At 39.5% G+C, this 26653-nt stretch overlaps 1 protein-coding gene across 2 annotated transcripts; it reads right to left on the reverse strand.

The window, feature by feature from the left end:
* Positions 1-1231: 1231 nt before the first annotated feature.
* On the reverse strand, positions 1232-25711 carry LOC119721954 (F-box/WD repeat-containing protein 7-like). 2 transcript variants are annotated; one of them, XM_038191915.1, is made up of 16 exons: positions 25448-25711; positions 24208-24449; positions 23090-23298; positions 21300-21398; positions 20156-20293; positions 18954-19122; positions 17262-17352; positions 16835-16917; positions 15480-15651; positions 12782-12902; positions 11388-11505; positions 9248-9433; positions 7760-7882; positions 5534-5718; positions 3810-3920; positions 1232-2601 (listed from the first exon to the last, which is right to left on the reverse strand). In XM_038191915.1, the coding sequence occupies exons 2-16, from the start codon at positions 24424-24426 to the stop codon at positions 2475-2477; spliced, it is 2151 nt and encodes a 716-aa protein (XP_038047843.1). In that variant the 5' UTR covers positions 24427-24449; positions 25448-25711; the 3' UTR covers positions 1232-2474. The 2 variants fall into 2 exon arrangements, with proteins under 2 accessions (XP_038047843.1, XP_038047842.1); XM_038191914.1 differs by having other exon boundaries at positions 24208-24452; positions 25448-25710.
* Positions 25712-26653: the final 942 nt, after the last annotated feature.

Below are 26653 nucleotides of genomic sequence, written 5' to 3' on the forward strand. Positions count from 1 at the left end.
CCCATTAGTCTACTTTTGCGAAATACTGCTGCAATTTTTGTATTTCAATGGTCTGTCTACCTCCCTGTATGAACTTCCACTTCGGTCAGGTTTCAGTGAACCTGTAAAAAAATGGTATGCATCACGTGTAATTTGGGATGTTTACCAATTTTGCAAATAGGTTTTTGTTCATAGCAAATTATCTGTGCTTACATGTCCATGAAAATTGGTTCTAAAGTTTGATTGCAAAACTTGACCTTCAATTCAGTGCTGATTTGTATAGGTGATCGATTCTGAGCACTTCCACCGACCCGTCAGGCAAGCCCGCTTCTCAGTTCACCATGAAAATCAGTGATCTGGGAAAGTGGGATCGATGTACTTTTGGTGTACAAAAGAATTGGGAAACCGCCACCGAGTGGTGGTGGAGCTGTTTATGTGCAGAAAGGGAATTTGATTGCATTATCACAATATGAAAGAAATACATGTACACGGGTCTCATGTTGTTACATATGAAAGCCTCTTCTTTATTACATGTGGATGTAGATGGATGTAGATGCCAGATCATTCAATAACTTAGAACTAAGCAAACTACATATTGACAAGCTCTGTGGCCAACCTCCTCTGTTGAATTCGAGAGTAGGGGCGGATCTAGGGGGCATGGGGGCGCACGCCCCCTTTTGTTTAAAAAAAGAAGCAAGATATAGAGAGGGAAATAGACTGAAAAAGAGAAGGAAAAATAGGGGGGAGACAAAATTAAAAGGGCAGTTCACGTCAGACCGTAGCCTGCTAGGATTAGTTGCACATAAGACAACAAGCATTATTGGTGGTCTGTCATACGTTTACTAAAATTAAAAAGCGACGGGACCAAGAACTACGATGAGACAGCGCGCGCTCTACGAGACAAAAAAGGGCTGTGGAGGGCGAGAGGAGCCATATGCTGTAAAATATGCTGTATATTACCAGAAAATGCACCCAGGCTCCTCTACCAGGGCGGACAGGCATGCCTTTGGTATGGGCGTCAATCGGTGGGGGAGAGGGGGGGGGACCACCCCCCCATGAAACCTTGTCGCCCCCCCCCCAGTCGGCCCCCCACTGAGATTTTGAGTTTCTAAAAAAATTATCATTGATCTACATGACACCCCCCATGAAATGTTCCAGCCCCCCCCCCCCCAATGAAAAATTTCTGGCTACGCCACTGGGGGGGGGGGGGGGGGGGCATTCCCCCCCCCACACTTTTTAAAGTGGGAGGGGGTATCATATCGTTTTGTCCCCCCCCCCCACCTTTTTCATCCCGAATAAATACTGTAGCCTACAGTTTGATTTTATAGCTCCGGATAGCTGATTCAATGACTTGGAACTCGAAACCGGCGTTTAAATTATGATCTTTTGCTGAAAAAAAACAGGGGTTAAAGTGGTCAGATATTGCCTGAGATCGCACCACAGAGCATCTAAGATCCAACATTTCAACACGTCCTACATAACAAATTCAGCATGTCCTATATTTGGATTTAACACACACATATTTGAGGCCAGTTTAATAACCAATTGTGTATCTTTTTACGTGTAAGTTTCTTATTTACCGATTGTATTTACATGCACAACTTTGCTTTCATTACAGTTTAAATGATACTTTAACATCTATTATTTACATGAAACTATTGTAATGTAAGATAATATACAAACAGTACTAATTTTTTCCAGTACTTTTTAATGAAAAAATACTTAAAATGGCAACATTCTGCATATAACAATTTTACAAGTTGCGTTCGGTTTTTTTTTTGGGGGGGGGGGGGGGTGAGGCATTGCCCCTGATGGTCCATGGCCATGGTCCGAGTATCAACCGTTCCTCAATGAGGCAAACAACCTGATACATGTTTATGCGTCCATACAAATTTTATGCAATCCCCGTGTGCCAGCAAATCAGAGTCGACTTTAGAAATTGTGACATCATTTTAAGGAGAAATTCGGTCTAAGCCGTTGATTGGTCAATTGGCTGCCTTGTTTTTGTAATACAGCAACCAATTTCCGAAGACCCGATAGAAGGCGCCCGCTGAATATTCAGAATCTGGAGGTCAAGACGCAGTCTTGTTTTGCATAATTTGTCACCGAATCTGCACGCATATCGTAGACGCTGTGCAAGCGGCTATTCCACAGACTATACTTAACAAGTAGGCCACACTCCCGCTTATAGTGAACTAATGGCTTGTACAAGCATTTTCCACATTTTGAATCGGCCACAATCCTCCTCCATTATGAAATGGTCCATAGCACTTTCTTTGTACTTTAACAAACCCTGAACATCGAGTCCTATTGTAATCTCATAATGACTGGACATCACAGTATGTATGTACTGACTTAATAACAACTGCACAATGAAGTGTGGATTTTGATATAATCATGACCTTCACTCTGACAGTAAACGATAAGGTTTGTGGCAGTACATCTTGATGGTATCAACACCTGGAATGCAGGGATCATCCATTGACAAACCTCCCTCACAAAGACGTGTTGAAGTCCCAGATCTTGAGCTTGTAGTCGGAGCACGCTCCGATTATCTTGGTTTCATCAAAGAAGAGGCTGTTGATTTGGCTGCTGCTCTGCAAAGTGTGGTTACTCTTATTGCTGTGTTGTGAATGGAAACCAAACAAATATAGACTCTATTATATCACTGAGGGAACTACGCTTATTCTTTTGTCTAACTAGTGGTAGCATTGTCAAAAGTTGTGTCTTGAGGAATTTGAAACATTCGTAACACCACTTGGAGAACCTAATCAAACTTGTTGCTTGCGTCCTAGAAAGCAGGACACTTAGCTCAATACTCTTCATTCCTAAAAAAAACATATGGCTATCAGTCTGTGAGCCTTTTGTGATGACCCAGATAATTCTGGGTTATTCAGTGAAACAGCTAGCAGAGCTAACCCTTGTACATGTAAATAATTTAAGTTTTGGGGGCAAGGAAATGCTTTATGAGTCACAAGATTTCATGTAGCTATAACACCTATTTCAGACAAATCTTCAAGAATCGCACCAAACCAAACGATCATCAGGAGTGACTCAGGTCAACCCAAATAGATTTTAGTTTCAGACAGGCAAACTTTATGTGTTAATTTTTGCATTGACTAGCCTCTGGAGTCATTCCTAACTATTAAATGCAACAGTTGATCTTTTGTGTGTAATTAGTCCTTATTGTTTCAAACGTGGCACTCAGGAATGCCGTCTGAAAGGGATGTAAATTTCAAACAAGTGTATAACCTAGCTGGAGGTCCTTAGCCATATTTTGAATTAAGGTTAGTACCCATGTTAATGTCCTTATTCAAGAGGCGCTAGTTGAAACTGTAAACCCGTATATGCCATGTAACCAGGGATCACACCCAAAGTCAGGATGCGTGCAGCATACGTTAGCAATGCTGCAAACATATGCTTACATATTTTCAAATACACCACAACGGGAAACTGACTAGGAGCATTATATGTATTTCTTAAAACGCTGAACAAAGAACTTGATTGGAGTGGGGTCTAAACCTGCAACCTCCTGATTGCCGTTCCGGGGCTCTACCAAGTGAGCTATCCAGCCCTCTGTTGGCAGTTCCCCATTATGTCAGTGTCTTTGTCCAAGGGGTGCTAGTTAGAAGTCACCAACCTGTATATGCCATGTGGCCAGAGATCACGCCCAAAGTCATGAGGCTAGCAACATTATAGCAATGCTGGGAATATGGGAAATAGCAAATGGGGAACACTCAGTGAGGATACAGCTTTTATTACAAAGTTGTGGTTTACTTGAAAACCCATTTAAAAAAAATAAAAGCAGTAACGTTAAAACATGTGTATACCTATCAAGGTTCCAGTACTTGACCATTCCATCCTGTCCAGCAGTGACTAGTAATCCCCTCGGACTATCAGGATCCTTTGCATTGTCCACTCTCAGACCAACACTCTCCACCCTGACAATACAAATCAAAATACAAGAATCGCACTATTTACTTTCTTTAGTTCACGCTGGGATTACCTTTGACAAGAACAAAATGAGGCGCAGGATTACTTTTCACTTGACCTCAAGCCAGGCAGGTTGAAGCCATCACCCTCGGGCAGCACACTCATATTTCTGGCCTCGCACACTACAAGCGGGACGCTGACAGATATTTCCGGCCTCACTTCCTGCATGTTTATTTGTCATCCGTTCCGAACACCGCAAAACTTTTGAAGCCATCACCCTCCGGCAGCACAATCATATTTTCGGCCTCGCTCGCTGCGAGCGGGCCACTTACAGATATTTCCAGCCTCTCTCTCTGCATGTTTATGTCATCCGTTCTGAATACCGCAAATTTGTGCGTGTATACACGGCCTCCAGGGCAAACTGGTTAAACATATACATTGCAGGAATATACAAGTGATTCAATTTTCTGCATATAATTTGCCATGTAGCCAGCAACTGCCACATGAAATGCATGTCAGGCCCAGTAATGCATGTCAGGCCCAGGCTACACTGGCAGATCTAGAAGCTTTCCAAAGGAGAGGCTGAAGTATTGAAAGTATAGAGACCAAAGAAATGAGCCATAAGAACCTGTACTGTTTTGTATTACATAGTATTTAAAAATTATCGAGTGCTTGGGCAGTTTTAGGCCGTTTCGGGCAGTTTTAGGCCGTTTCGGGCAGTTTCAGGCAGTTTCGGGCAGTTTTGGGCCAGGGAGCAATAGACAGGGCGGTATTGGTCAGTAGGCGGCTAATAGGTTAAACCACAATTTGCATATTATATCAGGAGGAGAAATAATGCATTTTTTTTCCGATAACTGTGTAACTAATATTGAGAAGGTGTGTTCAGGCTGGGGCTAGCAGGGATAGGCATATACCCAATCTAGGTTTATTACAATGTCTATACATCCTTAACACATTGTTTCATATTAGTCCGAAAATCATCGAACAAATTGACAAGCCCTTTTTGAGGTGGCACACACGCTGCACCTGTTCTTTAACAAGTTTGCGCCGGGATTATTTTGACATGAACGGAACGCTTCCTGCATGTTTATCTGTCATCCGTGCCGAACACCGCAAAACTTTTGCGTGTCAGTATACATGGCCTCCGGCGTGAACTGGTTTAGGGTCCATGCGATGAAAACTATTTGACATCCCATTTTGGCTAATTTTATGTACTTTTTGGTTACTTTTTGTGCTGCAATAGCTGCGGCATTGAGGTTTCTGCCCAGAATGACAACACAGTTTTGCTCATGAATATGGAAATGTTTATAGTTTAAAAACCAAAAAAGGCACCAAAATACCCTTCGAAATCGAAAAACAAAAATTTAAAATATATAAGTTAAATGGGACACAAAGGTGCACTTTCAAGGATAACATTAATAAAATTACAAAGCATGGGCCCTTTAATGTGCACTTTAGTAAGCTTATTGGTCGAAGGAACTCTGAGTGAATGCGTACCGTACCACCTGAACGCGACTAGCGCGTCAGCCTGGTGTCACCTCAGAAAATGGCTGTTGCCGGATTAGTCTGTATATTTTCAATTTTTTTCTGTGTTTTTGGCTGGTTGGGTTCATGCTCTCACCGTTTTTCGTGTTCATCGAATGTTTTGATACAGCTGGCCGTTTCTAGCCTCCAGAGGGAGACTGTCTCGCCAACAGCACATGTGAAGTAACCACGGTGATAACTGAGCGCCATGATGGAGGTACTCTGGCTGGCCCAGATGACTTTTGTATAGCGGCCCGTCTCCACGCTCCAAACACGAATACTCTGACAAGACAAACAACAAACATTGAAAAGCTTGAAAATGGTGGGGTTTTATCAAATTTGTTCTCCTTTGATACGAAACAGACCTGTCTGGACACACTCTATATATCTAAAAACAAATACATCCAGCAGGAGAAATTGCTTTGGAAATGCATAAATACTGTACTTTGAGTAACAAGGAGATGTGATGTACACACTGATCTTCATCACACTGACTGGATAACATATTGAGAATTGAGTCACCAGGTTGCCAAACCGACATCACTTGGTTGCCATCTTGAGGAGACCTTAAATGTATAAATCTGTGCATTACCTCTTGATATATGGGTAGCATGCTGTACTGTTTGCTGTTAATGCATGTGGTGGTGATTATTGGAGGTCTTAAAAATTACCTAGCGAGCAGCTTTTACTTCGTGCATGAGGGTGTATCAGTTCAAGCATCAGTTGATGTACAGGTTGAGTAAAACAAAAAAAAACCAATGTCGGGACTATTGTTTAGTGACGTTCTGCATGTAGCACTTTCAAAATATAGTATATGAAAGCCCAATTCATAAGCTTTCATTAAGTATAAGAATCATTCAAACCACTCATGTACTTTTCAAGTTACGGAATTTTAAACACAAACACCATTTTAAAGTTCTGTCCTTGGATCATAAAAAAAGGTGTGCGTGCTTTCAGCAAAACGAAAACAATTCACACACATCCCTATGTGGTTTGTTCTTGTTTTGCTGAAAGAACACTTACTTTTTTGTGATCCGTGGACAGAACTTTAAAACGGTGGTTTACAATTCTATAACTTGAAAATAACATGAGTGATTTGAATGGTTCTTGTACTCAAAGAAGCTTATGAATTGGGCTTTCATATCCTAGATTTTGAAAGTGCTACATGCAGAACTTCACTAAAACAATGGTCCCGACATTTGGGTTTCCTTTTTTATTTTACTCACCAGCCACCCTGTAGGCCTGTACAGTACATTTTAGTAAAAAGAGACCAGTGGATTTACAAGACATTTTAGGGTTTGCTCCTTTTAGCCAGAATTGTTGTCAATGTTTATGACGTTGCTGCTGTCCTGAAATTGTCATTCGTCATATCTTGCTAATACTGCAAATGATGCTAATGCACACAAAAAATATTGCTTTATTATAAACTGTGTCATGTGCATACAGCACACTACTTTCTAGCAAATTGCTTCATTAGACCAATTTATATAACACCCAAGTAAATCCTTGTCTTTTGATTGGAGGATTGTAGGTATTCATTAATTGAACCATTGCGGCATTCATTAATGGAACCATTGCACGGCCTACGTCATAACCGTGCATTTTTGGTTCCATTCACCGTGCATTTTCGTACAATCCCTTTGATATATTGCACGCCGCGCGCACGCTAAGACGCGCAGCGGCCCAGCGCTATATGATCCTTGCCCTATTTATACTTTATCATGCGTTATAGCAGTACAAAACTTGCCTTTGAAGTTGATACAGTTGCCTTGATGATATTTTTGTATTATTTTAAGAACTTCCAATGTTAATTTTTCATTATTATCAATGATGTGACTTTTAAACCTTTGTTAGTCTTGTCAAGCTGAAAAAAAGAAGTGGATATGATACAAATTTATGATTTTGTTTGTTAAATAATGAAAGGTTTGCAGAAACACCATGTGCGAATAATTTCTGAACTTCTGAAGAGTTTATACCTCTGGTTCTTTTCAGAACAATTCTCTTAGTTGAGAAATTATTCGCACATGGTGTTTCCGCAAACCTTTCATTATTTAGTATCTCCACCATGCAAAGCCTCAAATCTTACTTATTTTGTCTGTTCTTGAAGTTTTATCCTCCAATCGAATGACAAAGATCTACTTGAATGTTATATAAAACAAATAATGAATGTTTTGCATTCGTGCAATGGTGAGAATATTTTCATTCGTTGAAAGATGGAATGTTCCATTCAATCTTTCAACTATTGAAAATATTCTCACCATTGCACTCATAAACATTTATTATTTGTATACCATTTCATAAAGAAAAGTTCAGCAGGACATACCCTATCAGCAGATCCAGAGATGACCATTGTGCAATTGTCATCCATGTCCACACAGAAGACAGCCTGAGTGTGGCCCACCAGCGTATGCTCCAGAAGACAAGTTCTCATGTCCCACAACTTCAGCTGGGAGAAAAACAAACAAATAGCTAAAATTGTCAAAGAATGTAGTTTTGTGATGATTAAGGTTTACGACCCTTGTCTCTCAATTTGATTACAGTGCAGTTATTGAATGGCATGCAGTTGCAGTTTCTCAATTAATATGATTTCTCAAGAATAGGAGTACTAGTAGTTTAAAATAAACTGTGAAAAAGTACAGAAACCTTATAAAACTGTGCATTACCATCACAGCAGTCTAGTTCTTGAAAATACATATAAATCCATAAAAAGTTCTCAAGCTCAACAGCTATGTGACCATGTGACCTACATTTTTTTGATTCTCAATCTTCGTTAAGTTATTATCTTTAACGAGACTTCGCCTCGCCCCTGAAACACAGAGGCAGCGGCTTTGCCGCCTCTGGCCTACGTAGTTAAACAATTATCTCGTAAACACACATACTTTTAAACAAATTTCTTGAACCCCTTTTGTCCCTCTTTTGTTTATACTTTTAACTTTTAGGAAGACCCCCGATACGTTTTGTACACACACCTCAAAACTGGACCGTCAAATAGTTGACCCTATTGTCCTCTGTTGTTAAAGGTCCATTATTTGAATGTGTATGCATGTATCTACACACATACACACCCTTTGCACTCTATAGTATAACGGTGATCGCCCATGAAGTGAACTTCATATTGAAACCAATTTTGTGTAAATATCTATGCCTTTGAATTGTCAAAAAAGTTTTTACTTGTATTCGTCCTTTTAAGAGGGCGCTCTTTCACTATTTACAGAGTCAAAGATTCGTCATGACAATAGAACGTTCCATTAAGTTCCATTCACCGTGCATTTTCATCCCATCCCTTTCGATCTATTGCATGCTGCGCGCACGCTAAGACGTGCAGCGGCCCGGCGCTATTCGATCTTTGCGCTTGTTAGACTTGCCTTTGAAGTTGATGCAGTTGACTTGATGATAATTTCGCATTGTTTTAAGAACTTACAATGTTAATTTTCATTATTGTCAATGATTTGACATTTAAACTTTGTTAGCCTTGAACAAGCTGAAAAAAGTAGTGGATATGATACAATTTTGTGAGTTTTGTTTGTTCCTTAAGTTTTATCCTCCAATCGAATGACTCGACAAGGATCTACTTGGATGTTATATAAAACAAATAATGAATGTTTTGCATTCGTGCAATGGTGAGAATATATTCATTCGTTGAAAGATGGAATGTTCCATTCGAGCATTCCATCTTTCAACTCATGAAAATATTCTCACCATTGCACTCATAAACACTCATTATTTGTATACCATCAAGAAATTGGCCTCTTCCTCCGGCTATTACTATGACTGTCAAAACTTAACCACGGACAGACAGTGGGACACTTACTGTCCTATCCTGTGAAGCAGTGACCAGAAAGTGGCCCTTCTGTGCCATTGCCCAGATGGGTCCATCGTGGCCAAACATGGTGCGTGTACAGACGCCACTGCGTAGGTTCCAGACTTTCACGGTGCCATCAAAGGAGGAACTGACTAGCAGGTAACGGGTGAAGAAGCTTAGGCACCAGACTCCTTTCTGTGAGGTTGATAACAAAACATGAATTTACTAAGGGCTCACTAGCCGTATCAAGGGATGTTGGTGCCTGTCAAGCGCTTTCTATAGCCCATGTAGATGATCTACCGGTAACTTTTATGTGACTGATAATTATTTACAATTCAAATGTTCAAATCGATGTCCTGGCTTACATTATACAAATATTGAATGCTTCGAGTGGTGTAGTAAAACTAGCCTCCCGAGGTGATCCATGGACACTCTATTTTCCCGAGGCGAAGCCAAGGGAAAATAGAATGCTCCATGGATCACCGAGGGAGGCTAGTTTTACTTCACCACGAGATAAAGCATTCAATATTTGTTTTATAACACTTCACCCACAGATTCTGCTTGATTTTAATATTTTAAATTATCTAAATCTGAACACAGTTGAAATAAACTTCAATTTCAATACAAAATTGGTGGAAAATGTATTTCTCTCTTCCAAACTACCCCTTCACGAAATGTTTGAACCCAAGTCTGCGGCGCGCTCTCTTTGGAACAATACGCGCTACGCGCAACGCGCACACCAGCATCCATTTGCACACAAATACCGCGCCGTGGAAATAGTACTTTGGTTGCTAATGGTATAGTACTTTGGTTGCTACGGGTATAGTGCACAGAAAGATAGCAAAATTAGAAAGTAACATGTGACTCGCTCTTGGCCAATCAAGACACAGAATCTGTGGATGAGGTGTTATAAAGTCAAATTTCAACATTTTGGAACAACTTGCCCTGTAGTCTAGTAAACCTTTGTCTCAAATTAAAAAATTCAAGAAGAAAGTTCAAAACCTAACCTGGAGAAGTTTCAGCTTAGTGGACATGACACTTTAAACAAAAACCTTTTTGATCACTAAACACCATTTTGTCTAGAGCACTTTTTAAGTAAAACAAATCAGTTAATTGACTGATTGTGGAAAATCACCTACATTTCTTGATTTCCAAAATGACAGCACACCAGACAAAATAGTTTCAAGGGGTAGTTAGTACCAGTACAATCCAAGTAAGCTTTTTGATAAAAATGCAGTCGGTTACGTTCGGGATAAATGCAAATGATCCTACATGCCTTTAAGCAGGCACCGAATGTAGGCTCATTCTAAAATTCTGAGACATAATGTTTGTTTTCAGTCAGCAACTTTCAATTTAAACTACTTTCAACATCCAGAGAACATATATGAAATGAACGCTCCGAATGATAAAGTGCAAAATGGTGATTCATTTTCGAGTACAATATATATATATATGGGCAATTTAAGTGTTATGTAATGTCTGTGACAGGCCTCTAAGAGCTCAGTGAATAAACCTGAAAATTCATCACCATTCATCACCCACAAACGGCGCGCTACGAAGTGTATTAACCTACTTAACACCCTCCAAGAATTTTTCATTATTGCTTGAACGAAGGCCTTTGAACATCTTTATTGTTGAATTTGTTAAAATGGGAAAATTATGTTTATCATCATATGAGAACAGAACAATGACGTCACATCATTGTTATTTTTTTAGTTAATTTTTTTTTTTGATTTGATTAGATTTTGATTTGATTTGTCTTGCTGTGATTCTATGAAATTACTGAATTATTTATAATTGGCTTCACCCAAATTCAGGAAAAAAATGTGCGCGCAGCACGTCATTTGTAAGATACCGAATGGCGCGCCATGCTCCATTCATGCAAAATAGTGGCGAGAAAAAACAATAGTGTGATGTCACAGGAGGGTGTTAAAGACTAGGAGTTTGGATCATTTCTCTGAATCATTAATTAGATAACATCGTTTAACCATTGGCTCTGTCACAGACATAACACTTCCTTTCATAACACTGGAATTGCCAATATATGCATGTAATCAGTATTAAACAACTATCATTTTAGCTAAGATTTCTTAGCTAAACCCTGAGCTGGGTTACTTTATAACACTTGCCTGATATCCGTGTTACTCACCGTGTGTCCTTTCAATGTCTGTATCAGGTTACCAGTGTGGATGTCCCATATCTTAATGCTAGAATCCTTACTGCCACTGGCCAATCTTGTCTTGCCGTCAAACGTGACACACAGCACCCTAATCAAGATAACATTCCACAAACAGATTGAAATTTCATAAAGGCTACCTTTAAAATGTAAAGCTTTCAATAAATCATATTGTTGATGTTTACACAAAAAATTCATCTTGGCCATTGTTAGGCTGTTTCCACATCTCTTTCCAAGAGCTGTTGTCTAGATCATCGACAACTTCAACAACATGGGAACATGCTGACCATACATGAAACCATAACTCTGGTAGCCTTGGTCAAGGCTTTAGATGATCCGATGATCGATGGTCAGCTGCTAACATAAACAGTAGCCGCGCACTATGCCACTCACAGGTACTGTGATGTACACATTCTGTACAAAGCACAAACAGTGATCCCCCGCAGCTAGTCTACAATATAGATGTATGCAAATCGGTTGGTGCTGGTCGAATGCCTTGGAACAATGGTCGTGATGGCATATCATTTTAGGGCAAGTTTTGTTATTTTGTCGCTAGATGTATAGAGTTAAATTTGGTCTACGGACTCCAACTTGTTGGAGAATGTAGCCACACTATCCATGTAAAATATGAGCCTCCACAACCAAGTACTGAATAATAATCTCATCTTTATTAGCATACGAGGTCATCGCTGGAAATCCAGCGACAAAATAAAGAAAAACATACGCCATGGCTCACGCTTGTTCCAAGGCGTTCGTTCAGCACCAACTGATTTGCATATTGTCGCCTAGCCGTGTGAGGTCGCTGTTCGCGCTTCGTACAGTACTTGTACATGTACGTGCGATTTGAGTGCATAGTGCATGGCTGCTGTTTATGTTAGCGACTGACCATCGATCATCGGACACTATTGTCCAACGCCTAGACCAAGGCTAAAGCTCATTTCGAAGACGGCTATTCTTACTTGGATTCATGACCTTTGACATCAATTCATTGGGTGGCCTTTGCTTCACTATTTTAATATTTTTTGCAAAATCTGAACATAAGTGCATTGTGACAAAAACTTGTTCATGTTTATTAGCATTTTTCAACGCAAAAAGGCCCTTTGTTCCCAAACATGCTGTACATTAAAAATGTGATCATCTTGAAGAGTATGGTTTATAATTTCAAATGCTGAGCGATATGGTTAGATATGTATCATTTAACGGGCGAAGGTTCGAAAGAGGTGTTTGTTTTCGTGGTGAATTTACTGTGTTTAGCACAGTGTCGTGAGGGCTGTTGAGCAAACGTCTGCAAGATTTTCATATGTTGCTCATAGTTTAAAAGCTATCACTAAATCAGTTTACAGCACACAGCTGCTCATCTTACTCACTTGGCTGTATGACCTCTGACATCAATTTGCTTGCATTTACCCGACTCCCAATTCTGTCTCAGGAAAACGTTGTCCCTGTACACAGTCTTCCACAGGAAATGTCCACTCGGCAAAGGAATTTCTGCACAAGAAAAACATGAAACCAAACGAAAAAAAAAAATTAATATACGAAACAAAAACTCTGCGAGGCTTTACTTTCTAAAGATGAACTTTTCCCCCTTTAATTTGTTGACTTTTGTTGAAGACATTAGTACCTCAACAGGTACAAATCTAGCCAATGTATTGGCTATTTGTACAAATGTGTTAGAGCCAGTTTACCTCTATACATAAAGGACTGTGAATTTGCATTGCAAAGTTGCAAATGTTGAACACATGTCAAATTCACTTTCATGCATGTGACATTTAAACCAGTTCCTAGTTTTAATCTTCGAGCAAATTTGAATCCTTGATTCTGATTGGTCGATCCATGGCAACAACAGTGTGATATTTAACTATTGTTGACTGATGTGGCGTGGGATGTGCTGTTTTCAACACCCTAGGGGCGCCATATTCACATCAGGTGCTATGCGCCCAGAGGAGGTAAAACACAGCATATATCCCACATCAAAGCAGTCAACAATTGTTGTTTATATCGTGCCAATACGTCAAAACGATAAATGGCTGTAAATTACCATGCAAGAAAGAAATGAAATCAGTGCGGTGTAACCTTTGATAACTGCAGGCTTTCCTGCCGGACCTGAGACTGAGTGGTTGTGCATTGCATGAGTTCTCAGCCACGAGCGCGCTTGCAAGTTCTACACGCGAGTGCAATGGTCATTTATGATGTGGACCACTGTATATGGGCATTTATGATGTGGACCACTGTATATGCATTTTTACACACTGAACCAGGGACGTTCTCAACCAATAAAATAACAGTATCCAAGCACACGTTATAACAAATCCCATATAGCACAGTCCTATAACACTCAAGTAAATCCTTGTCATTTGATTGGAGGATTGTAGGTCATGCGGCATTCATTAATCAAACCATTGCATGGCCTACGTCATACACTGTGCATTTTTGGTTCCATTCACCGTGCAGTTTTGTTCCATCCTTTGCGCTATTTAGACCACATCATGCGTTTCATACAGCAGTAAAAAACTTGCCTTTGAAATGGATGCAGTTTCGAACTGAACTTGCCTTGCTGATTTATATTTTTGCATTGTTTTAAGAACTTACAATATTAACTTTCATATCGTTAACGGTTTGACTTTTAAACCATTGTTAGCCTTGAACAAGCTGAACAAAAAGTAGTGGATATAATACAATTTGTAAAGTTTGTTAGTTCTTAAAACTTTATCCTCCAATTGAATGACAATGATCTACTTGGGTGTTATATAAAACAAATTGTCACCATTTTCACGAAGGGGTGAATTTCATGAAAATCGTCTGTTTTTCAAAATTTGTTTTTTTGGTGAAGATGAATAAATATATGAATATCTACAACCTGGTGAGGCTATACTTTCAAAAAATTAATTAAAACCTTAATTAACCTAATTAACGAATGGACGAATTTGCCACAAGTGCCATTTTGCGTTTTCACGAAGGGGCGAATTTCCGCACTCTATGGTATTAATAAATTTTCAGTAAATAAATACATTGTAATACAATGACGCGTTTTCACGAAGGGGCGAATTTCCGCACTCTATGGTATTAATAAATTTTCAGTAAATAAATACATTGTAATACAATGACGCGTTATCACGAAGGGGCAAATTTCAGGCGCGCGCAATAAAACGTTTTCACGGAGGGGTAAATTTCTGGGCGCACCCGCAGTGGGGCAGAATCTGCGCATAATGTACAAAAAATGCTTTGACTCAGACTGCAGTAGGGCGAAGTCTGCGCATACTCAATTTAGCGTTTTCACGGAGGGGCGAATTTGCTCATTGGTCACTTTTTTGTTTTCACGAACAGCCACTTTAATTTCTTATTTGATTAATTCTGCAAAACTAATCACCTATTTTTCTTAAAGTTTGCTACATTTAGGAAGATTAGAATCTCTTCTTTCCTCTGATACCTAAATCTTGCATATTCTATTCATCTTTAAGTTTCAAATTGTCAAATCAAAAAATGACCAACTTTAAACGCGATTATCTGGAATGTTTGTTCAGACAGTGCAATACTAAATTCGCCTCTTCGTGAAAACAGTGACGAAATAATGAACGTTTTGCATTCGTGCAATGGTGAGAATATGTTCATTTGGTGAAAGATGGAATGTTCCATTCAGCTCGGCTTCGCCTCATTGAATGGGACATTCCATCTTTCAACTCATGAAAATATTCTCACCATTGCACTTAAAAAACTTTCCTTATTTGTATACCATCGCACAATTCTAAGATGGGCACACTTTTCCTATTGCACACACGTGTCACAGGAAATCACTGACAAGTGACTACAGCGTGTGCGTTCCATCTTTACTGTGGGTCAATAAAATACAATTGGTCTCCCCATCCCTCTCATGGGAACACGGAAAATGTAGTTAGTCTGTGTCAGATATGCCACTCTATTTTCGGCCTCATGGCATATGGGACACAGATGCACTACATTAATCTGTGTTCCAATCCCACTTGTTGAATAACTCATGATGTTTTACAAGATTTAAAAATACAGTTGAAAGTGAAAAAAATCGGAAAGAAAATATCTCAGTTCACTTACCGATGTCAACTTGGTCACATTTGGCCTTCCATATGCTATCATGACTAGCCAACCGACACCATGTGCGACTGACCAAAGCTGCCACCAAGAGGCTCTTTGGGGAGAGGTATTGTAAGATACGCAGCGCCAGGGATTCTGGCAGAAGGGCAATGAAGTCACGGGACTGCTTCAGCTGAAATGGAGATTACATATTGGCATGAATGAGTGGACTGATACAAAAAAATGCATTGTTACAATTTCATCTGAGCAGAACCTGAACATTTTAATATTTTAAGGCACATAGGATCAATGGTAAATATGCAGAAACGGACCTACCAGTTTAATGAGCAAAATTTTTCTCAGAGAGAGGGATGGTACCAAATACCCTGTGAAATTACTCCGCCTGAAATGGTATCGTTTGGAGGAAAACAATAACTGAGGACAGTCAAGGCACGCGTTTTTACTTGCTTTAGCATGGAATCCAGTTACGAGACCCGAAAAAGTGAGATGTTTTCTGTTTTCTCAAAAAAGGAAAGTTCCCACTGAGCTGAAAGTTCAACTTTTTAGTTGTTATGCACCCTTCTTAAGATTTTGAGCAGTTTTGTTGCTTCAAAAGCAAAAAAAGCACATAAAGCAACTCTTTTTAAGTACCTGTAAAAAATAATGAACTAAATCAGTCAGAAAATGTCCCAATATTCCAACCACAAAGGGAGACTGGCCAGTTTCTGTTGGACTAACCAAAGAAATTGACAAGAGAGAGATCAATTGAACAAAATTTTAAGGTGGAGAATTCTGGCCACTTTCTTATATCGAGACATCATAGATGTCAGCAGGGTAAGGCTTTATACTCCCTGTTGGCGGGACAGACGTATCCCCATAATGCGGTTCTGGCACTGGTGTAGTGACATGACGTTTTATTAATCCCTCTGTGTCTTTTTCTTTTACTTTAAACGTAGTTGCTTTCAACGTCGATACTGTAATGCACTTTTGATCATTAGTATGCAAAAGGCGCTTTATCAATTTTATTATTAATGCCTTCAAAATAAGGAAGGTTTTGTTGCTTATTTTTGCGCAATATTCAAGTATTAATCCAAATAAACAAACATATTTTGGATGCTTTCATGCAACCATTTCATATCATGCTTTAATTATTTTGGGGTTTTTTTTAAAATAAAAGTCATTGTTTAAATTTTAAATGCAGAGACTGCTGAATACCGACTAATCTCACACATGAGCAACTACAAGTGCTCACTGGCTCCCTTACATAAATTTACTTTGATACCAGTTTTATTCACTTTATTATTTGTATCTCTTTCTACAAGGGAATAGAAAAGAACAGTTTGTTTTAACACAGAAAAAAGAGGAGGCAGACTTACAGCTAGTGAACTGCAGAGGAAGTACAACTGTCTGGAATCCAGTCTCTTTAGTAGCTTGTGCAGGAATTCGTTTCGTTGGACATCTGTTGAGATATGGAACACATTCTAGTAACAAGTTGGATGTACGCCACAAAATTAAAATGCACTACATATATACTGATCAAATTGCTATTGAATCTTTACATTACTTATCGAATTGTATAATTCAGTAATTTTGTCAGCAAAAATTTAGTTAATCTGCTTTTGATTAAATGTTGATATAAAATAGCACTGGCTTTGTGTGACAGAACTCTTCAGCAAAACAGGTATTGTACAGTCAAAACTGGAAGGTTGCTTGCCTACTGCAATGGTTGCTGATCTAAGAGGAAACCGGATGGTCAAGAGGTACTTTGACGTCAAACAATCGAAACATATTAAAATCTCTTACCATTCCAGCATTCCTCATACCAGTGGTACAGCTGCCAGGCTTCATCAGGTACAATGGGAACAGGTGGAAGATTCCTTGGAGAGGTACCAGACTACCGGTATATAACATAAAGGACATGACTTCAAGACATATTCTTAAAGGGGGACAAAAAATGAACTTTATACTGAAACTACTTTCTTGCAAATACCCATGCAACATCCATAAAAATGGCAACACAAATACTGCAAATGAACTTCAATGGGACACAGCGTGCATTTCAACGACTGCATTTAAAAAGTAACTATACAGAACACCGTGCTGATGTCTTCACACACTATGCGTGTGAACCAGAATACGTGGTTCACTTCGGTGCACTGTTGCATGGGTTTTTCAAAATCATAAGATGTTGTATCACACTGCTAGCAAGAAATTAAAAGACTGCTTTTCAGTGATCCAAGCTTGAAAAAAATTGTATATGGACGCCATGCACAAGTAGCACTACAACTGGTTACAAAGACAGAGTTAGGTAGGACTTGTGAACGCCATACAAGTGTGTAAACACCTTCAATCCTGGACCCCCTATTATTCCTCTTTTTTGTTTGTACTTTTTGGGAAGACCTCCCACATGTTTTGTACACGGTCGTCAATTATGGACCTTTGGGAATTGGGGACCCTATTGTCCTCTATTGTTCAACGTCCCCTACTGAATGCAAAAACAAAGTGAAACCCATTGCTGCCAGATGCTTGGTTCTTATAGATGCTATTAGTTTGTGATTTCAGAATAGAAATATTTGTGCCCACTTTGCGCCATCTGCTTGAACTACTAGCTCTCACAAGAGGCCACAAACCACCATCTTCTGTTCATGTACAGCTAGGATCCATAATGCTGTGTGTTACTGCTCCAGGACATACTCACTAGGTGTGTGCAACGGAACCAAGTACGCTAGTACCCGACTGCTGATGTCAGGAACCGGTTCCCGATTATGGGATCGGTCCACCTTACACATTACTTAGTAACTTCTTAGACAATGAAAAAGCAAGGTTTTGAATGCCATTTGTGGGGAATTTTCAAAATGAAATCCAAGCTACATGGAAGATCAAAACAGATTTCATGTTTATATGCATTAATGTAATGAGCGACAGATGACGCTCACACTGTACACACTTGTATCATGCTGTATTGACGCACCCATGTGAGAGTGTTATCGTGAGCACCTTCATAAACAATCTGAAAAGCATCTTCTGGGATTTATTTTTGGGGTTTGGTTAGCAAAGCTGTCGGACAGGAAGTCCATGGCTGAGCTAAGGTGCCAACTTAGTCTGTCTGCTGTTGTCGAGGTGGTTCGTCAGAGACGCCTTCATTGGTTTGGTCACCTCCAGCGTATGAACGAGGACAGTTGGCCAAGGAAGATCCTCAATTACCAGATCCCTGGCAACTTGGACTATCCACGTGGCTTTCCAAAGAAGAGGTAGAGCGACAACATCAACAATGACCTGAGGTGCCTGCAGATCAATGCCAGTACCAAGTGGAGTGCAGTAAAACTATCCGACCACAAGGACATGATCACCATTGAGTCCAACCCTCGAGTTCGGGGACAGACGGACTATAAACAGATGGATGGATGCTTTCTTTTACAGGTACCCGTCTCTTACTCCAATAGGGTACCCGGTTCCAATACCGACTACCCGTAAATGCACACCACTAATTCTCACCATAGTTGGTCTGGTCCGGCTGATTTGTATTTGTGTGAGGGACTTGGTTAGGTGAGGCAGGTTTTGGGCGGTGACCGGACTATAGTCTTTGGGGATTGCACTGGGTGCATTGGGCCGAGGCCTGTCTTGCATGTGTCGGCGAACAGCTGGGGCTTCGTCTGTGATTCTCCTGTAAACATAAATGGATTTTTTTTTAGTAAAAAGGTCACCATTCAAAAATCTGAGGGAATTATTTTTGCTCACATCAGCATTTTCTTGTTTCACCACAGCTCAAGGATCACAATTTATTCAGTCAATTTTTTTTTAAGTTACATTAACTCAACAAAGACCACTTACCATCCTGCACAAGCTACTGGGCCAACTTTCATGGCTCTTACCACAGGCAAAGAAACACTGCTAACTGCAGTAGAGTATTGTGCATGAACATCTACCATATTTTGTAAGTTAGCAAGGAAATGTGGCTAGCGTAAATGCATACAACATGTCAACTAAAGATTGTGCTTACAGTGTGTAAGTGCAGAATATCTTCGCTAGCACTCTAAGTCTAGAACGATATTCACAAGCGCAGAATTATCTGGTTAGTACAGCAATGAAATTGGGCACTAGTCATGAAAATTATTTGTCAAACTATCACCGGACAACATGAGAAATAAAGACTATAATAAAAAATTGTTTAAAGGCTCATTGAAAAATGTTACACTCGAGGGGAATTCATTTTTTTCCATCCTTTGGTATTAAAATTTCATGAATTGTTTCAATACTGTTAACCTTTCCAGTAAAGTTTTGTCACAATTGACCTTTCGCCATTTGTGAGTTAGCCACACCCCTTAGACAACCCTATGGAATTTTTGTACACTAAGTTTTGTTTGTCTCAGATGTTGCGCGTTCCACGTCCATTTGTGTATGTAATTGGACAATATTTCACAAGCTGTGGCGACTCGATTCTAACACGATTCTACCCAGTGAGTCAATTGTTGCCCCTCCTGACCTGTCAGTCTAGTATAACAACCTTTTTTTCAAATGGATGAGACCGATCTGGGCTGTTCCATTATTCAGAGCAATAGCAACCCACTACTGTACATAGGTAGATCCAGCAAAGTGTGATGGAACACAAATTTGACAAAAATGAGCACTATGTACATGTCCAAATATCATCCCCCATCCTCCCACAATGCAACACAGTTCAAAGGTCAACAACTCACTTGAGACTGGCAGGTGCTGATCTGCTGAGTGGATTTGCATTCCTGCTGCTATGGTAACGAGTGGAGTGGATGCTGGGCAACTTGATGTTGGCTGTACTTCGGGAAAGCTGAGGGCCTCCAGACAGAGTGGTCTTTTCGCTAATTACAAACCACACAAAACAATGGGAGTAGAAAATGAACAATCTTTCATAACAGTACAAAAACTGTCCATGTGGGCATGCAGACCGATATTATGTATTGGTCCTTTTATCTGTACCTTGTTGTTGTTGTTGGTTTTTTTTACAAGGGTTCCAATCCCCACAGGTGCATCATGTAGCTGGGATTCTGCGACTTGAGTCTGTCGGTTCCCTCTAAATGTTACTTAGGGGTTTTATCCAAACTAAATCACTGAACAGATATTTTTATTACTTGTTCACTTTCTCTTCCTAGATTTTCTTTTGCTGACTTGTAAGCTACAGTGCCCTATATGGGTTTTTTTATATTAAACCTGACATAAATATTTTAAGTGAAATACATTTTTGATGACGTTTTACAGATCATGTATTTGTTTTGTATCTTAAAGTCAAGTAGTTCAACTTTTAGCATTCATTAAAAGCTCTAGTATAGTTTTGAGAACCCATGCCAAAACAAGGCAATTTTTTGATTAACCAGTTCACGCAGGGATTATTTTGACACTGACCAGACCCGGGTGCGGAATTGTTTTTTTGCAAACCTTGATGCCAGCCAGGTTCAGGCCGTCATCTGCAGGTAGCACACCCTGATATTTCCGGCCTCGCTCGCTGCGAGCAGGTCGCTGACAGATATTTCCGGCCTTGCTGGTTGCGTGTTTATCCGTTATCCGTTCCGAATACCGTAAAACCTTTGCATGTATACATGTCATCTGACATAAACTGTGGTTAAAAGTTTTTGCTTTACCTTTTAGACTTCCAGTTCTAAAACAAGTTTGTTTACTACATCTTTATTAAGAAACGAAGTAGCAAACATAACAGCATTTTGACTAGTGACCGAGCTTGTTTTCTTGTTTAATGTACTTTTTAAATTTAGGTTTTTTTTCCACAGGTCACTTCCTAATATTGAAAAAAACATTCAGAAACTTTAAATATCATTCAATAAATTTGAGTCCAATATTAGTTTCCAAACTGACCTTTGTCTACCCTGCCGGGTAACTGGCATATCCTCACTGTGTACAGGACCAGTGTCTGTGTTACACCGTATGACATCTGAACGCCTCTGAAGATGGGCGCTGAAATAAAAACAGACATGCCGTGCCATGATGTTGAAAGTGGACAACTTTTGCTGTAAAAATCTGACGACAAGAATTTTGTAGTGAACAAGTTTTAAAAACTATTTATTTACATGATTACAATTTATACATATTATGGTAGAAGGAAAAATATTAAGTAACAGAGCTTAATCCATTAGCATCTGTACATTGTTACATTTACACTGTGTTTATTAACTGATGAATCCATAAACCATAAAGTGCTTGGGGGCAATTCTTTTTACAAATTGAACCTAAATTAATTTTTGGGAGAATGTTTTTTTTTATGTGATGTAAAACAAATGGTTATTGTTCCCTGAAGTGTTGCTAGTATTAAAAATAAAGATGCAAATTTCTTAAGAACTGTCATAAGTTGGTCTTTCCCCACATAAATTACTGTAAGTTAAATTACAAAATGTCACACACGTGACCAATCAAAATGTCACACACATGACCACAAAACAATTCCAAACTAAAGCAGAGGGTGTACATTGATAAATGCTTTTGTAAATGCAACAGGCTAGTCTTACTCCAAAATAAGTATGGGATGTGTGTGTTCTTAGAACTTTGGAGAAAAGCGTGAATTGGCCGGATACATTTTTTTTGTCTGACATGTCTGATGTCACACATGTGACCAATCTTTGATGACCTCTCCTAACATTTTAAGACACAATTTGTGAAAGTAGAAACTATACTCTGAGGTAGGGAGTAAAAAGTACTAACCTGATGAATCGGTGAAAGTAATATGTCAGATGTAGTTAACAAGGGATAAAGCTTCAAAAATCAGCCCAATTTCATGAAACACATAGCCTTTCGCCCAGGCCATCGTGGCTTAGAGCGGCGAAGTTGCGAAGACATGAAGCAACTGGAGCAAAGATTAAGATGAGTGCATGAGTGGCAAAGCCACAAGGCCCTTCCCAACTTGATTTTGTTGAATTATTCATAGTTTTTATGCAAATAAGAAGAGTGCTGAAGGTTAACCAATCACAACGCGGATTTTGCCTAGTCGCTTCCATTTTTTAAAAAAAGGGTGGTAAGGAAAACGTATGAGCAAATAACTGTAAGTTCAAACGAAAAATAAGTTCATACACTCAAATAATTTCTTGAAATACTTTTATAAGTAAAATTAAAATAAGATAATGTAAGAACAATTACGCGGTCACGATCTCGTGGAAAACTAGACTCGCATTTTTTGTTTTTAAATTTTGTGCAAGCATCCGGGCGCGTCGACGTGGCCGGGTAGTAGCCACGCATGCACTAAAGGCTGATGATTGGTTGGAATTTTGCTACCCTTTTGGGGTAGCAAAAATCGAGATTATAAAGAAAAACATAAGAATTTCTCGACAAGTTAGAAAAGGCCCACGTGGCTTCGCCTTTAATTGCGGGCAAGTTAAGCCACGATGGCCTTGGTGAAAGGCTATGAAACACAGTGACCAAAGAACGGCCCTCGGACGGATTTGGGTGCTACATGAGATTAATAGGGAGGGTCGTTGTGGGGTGGCACAGTGACTAAAGGATTAAAGTAAGATTGAAACTGTTTCTTTGTGAAATGAATGAGTATAACCTATCCTCAGTGAGGGCGCTCTATGCAAAGGGTCTATTTCAGTGTGAAAATTAATGCTGTTAATTAGTAAGACATTCTTTAATAAAAAAATTCACAGCAGTGACCATACCTTCCAACGTGATAGTAATTACGGACAGCTCTCCTGGCCCGCGTCTCCCTACTGACAAAGGTACTTATGGGTGTGAATCTGTGCTCTGGGTACAGCTGTTGTGAGGTGTACATAAAGTCCCTGTGGAGAGCAGGCTGCAGGCACGTCCATAGAAACCCAAACTGGCTGTAGTTACTCCTGGTTAGAATGCCCTCCAAAATCAGACATTTCTGCAATGGAATGGTTATCAATGTCATTTATTTTAATCAAAGTGGTTGAAAACCACTTGCTACATCATTAGGAAGTTATTCAGTTACCTACTTAAACATTCCATGAATGACAACCTGTACTCAATGCATTCTGTATTTTTTTTTAATTTGATACAAGCAAAAAGTTTACGTTCTGAAGTATACATGTACAATGGTATGAAGTCTGCTGAAACCTTTATTTTTTTTTTAATTTGATACAAGCAAAAAGTTTACGTTCTGAAGTATACATGTACAATGGTATGAAGTCTGCTGAAACCTGTGCAGAAAACAAGAGAACATTTCAGTTCACTGTTACAGGCCGGCGGGAAAATTCGCCAAAGTAAACATTTTGAGATAATATGAACCTTTCATTTAAACTTGGATAATGTTTTATGCAATTCTTCATCAAAGCAAAAGATGAATCCAGCACATTATTTGACGACATCAAGCCATCTTGCAGGTCCCAAGCACTAACTCAAAGCTTGTATTAGCAGACTCGCCAAAATACCTGCACACCTCAATTTTATTTTTTTTGAAAAATCGTCATGGGCCACTTTCCTAGAAAGTGAGAAAGTGCAGTTAGAGAAGCACACAAAGGATCTACATGTATATACTTTGTTCAAGAGTAACGTGTGACTTATTTCTACCGGCTTCGATCTGTAAACTTGATACAAGTAAATAAAAAAAAGTGGCCCAAGTGGTTATTCAAGTCTCATTTTGTGAGAACCCCCACCCGGACCCCTCTCAAATTTGCCAGTGGCACTCAATCGCATCACATACTCCAATTTTTGTCATCCCACCTCTAACAAAGGGAATGGGTGATAAACCAAAGCCTTGGTCAAGGCTTATAATTACAGGGCTAGAATCATCAGCACTCATTGGCTAACCAACCTGTTGGTGACCCCATCTGTCTATCCACACAGCTACGTGATCCAACTGGCGATGGAACTCCATGTCCAACTCATTCTCGATCGGCCTGCCTTTGAATGCATGCCACTGACCCATCAGAGATGCCCCAATGATGGGGCCTGATGAGACATCACCTTGATGGGGTGCCAAACAGTCCCCCTCTCCATGGTGTGGATGAAGAATTTGCACTGGTTGCTCCATCTCCAGTCTGCTGTGACTCCGATCTTCTGCGATAAAGCATTTAGAAGCCAACCTCAGTTAAGAAGTAATCACACATCAAGATAACTGTTACTGTGCTTTGGAATATACTGCTTCTACATGTATAAGACAACAAAATTCCATTCATTGGTCTAAAAAATATAAAATTAGAAAAAGAAATGAATTCTAAAGAAATGAAATTCGGACTGTATTTCCCTTTGAAAAAAATCCTCCAAAGCCTGAAATTTCCAGACGGTTTTTGGATTTTGGACTAAATTTCATGACACTGAAATGGTTCTCACAAAGGTTCAACAGCAAGCATTATTAAGGTAAAAGTACCAGTATTTAACTGAATTAATTTGAAGTTTTTCAACCAAGAAGTTTGGCAACACTGAAGTCAGGGAAACTATGGAAGTGCGTCACGTTAGGGAACACCACCATATATCATCTCAAGTCAGTGAAGGTCAGTCATTGCATAGAGCATGGTCATTGCAAAAATGTTGAAAAGTCATGAATCTGGGACTGAAAAACATTTCCAATTTTGTTAGGAAATACTTCGAAAATGTTCTTCACCGGTTGCACTAAACCACTGAAGTGGCATCTGGATACTACATATTGGAAAGAATTCCATAAACGGACGTCACTTGACACCCCGTGTACAAACCCTATGAGACTGGTCCGAAAAATGATGTTTTTTCTCACTAAAGGTTCGTAAAGCCTTCAAGGCTTCAATATTTTCCTTGCTAAATTTCACTTTTTAGGATATGTTACCGCTTTCTGATGGCAAATATGTCATTGCACTTTTTTTGCAGAGAAAAACTAGCGGCGTACGTATATGGAACTCTTTCCCATTATTTCCCTTAGTTGTAGCATGCAGCTGTAAAACAAAATTTAAAAGGAAGTTCTGTACCTCATTATTTTGTAAAATTTAAGTAAAATGCCAGGCCCATTGCAAAACAAAAATGTCCATCAACTCTGAACACATTAGCCTAACGTATAAGCAGTAATTTCCAAAAGTACTCACCAATTCCCGTGTTTTCAATTTGTCTTCTTTGAATTGTGTAATTCACACCATGATAACACAGTTATTGAGGATATTGTAACAGTTTTGTCTTCTGTTTCAGCCGAGAACTACCTCTATCTGCGCCCATAAACAAACCACATGCACCTGTAGTTTGTACCTGTCGCCTGTCAGTTCCTGGAATAAACCATTAATCTTTGGGGTTGTTCTTTGCAAAATCGGAAAGCAAAATTTAAAAATCGCACTTTCACAACATTCATGTTATCATAAAATCACTTTTGGGAACCTTTGCAATTGACTGTTTGAAACAGAGAGAAATAATTGCCATTACGTTCCGTAATTTAAGAGAAAAATGCATCATATAATTAGGAGGGAAGATTGATTTTCCCCCTTATAAAAAAGGAGCGCCCTTGGTGTTGACAACGCTTTATAATGGTGGATAGTTACGGTAAACGATTGTCACTGGTTCCGCTACATATAAAGGTCACACATCACCAGGTATGCAGGGAACCACGTATACCCGCAAGGTGGAAGTCCACCGTGTATAATATTTATTGGCTACGGCCGGCTGCTGACAAGAACAGATCTATGCATATGCATGTACATGTAGCTTCAGTACATGCGTGTATGCGAGCCATAGCCATACATGTAATCATTATTGCTCTTAAATAAGCAGAGGCGTTGCCAGCTGGGAGCCGGGGGGGGGGGGCGTGTTAAGGGGGGTATTTACCTTCACAATATTTGTAATGACTGCCCTTTTCCATTCAAGTGCACTTTGTTCATGGGTGGAAATCTGGGGGGGGGGGATGACCTGGGGGTCGGCTATTTGGATCATCCCGCCCCCCCCCCCACTTTTTCGTAAAAAAAATGCTGATTTTGAGGCATTTTGCAGACATCCCAGCAAACAGAATGTATCAAATAGTACTGAAAAAAGGGGAATGAAGCTTTAAATGCCGGATTTTGATGTAAGGTTAAGGGATGTAAGCAAGCAAATGAACATAGGATGTACCTCGATCTGTATCATGAACAGCGCCCCCATGTGTAATTTTTAGCCACTGTATTTATAGGACTCAAGGAGGACCACAATGGAAACAAGCTGCTTATTTTTGTCTTATCCTCAACAACGCCTCAGATACTACATTGTATTATAATAAGAATAAAAATAATACAAAGGATTTATATAGCGCTTTACGAAGAACAAAGCAACAC

This window comes from Patiria miniata, unplaced genomic scaffold (genome assembly GCF_015706575.1).
Source record: "Patiria miniata isolate m_02_andy unplaced genomic scaffold, ASM1570657v1 HiC_scaffold_14, whole genome shotgun sequence".
Lineage (NCBI taxonomy): Eukaryota > Metazoa > Echinodermata > Asteroidea > Valvatida > Asterinidae > Patiria > Patiria miniata.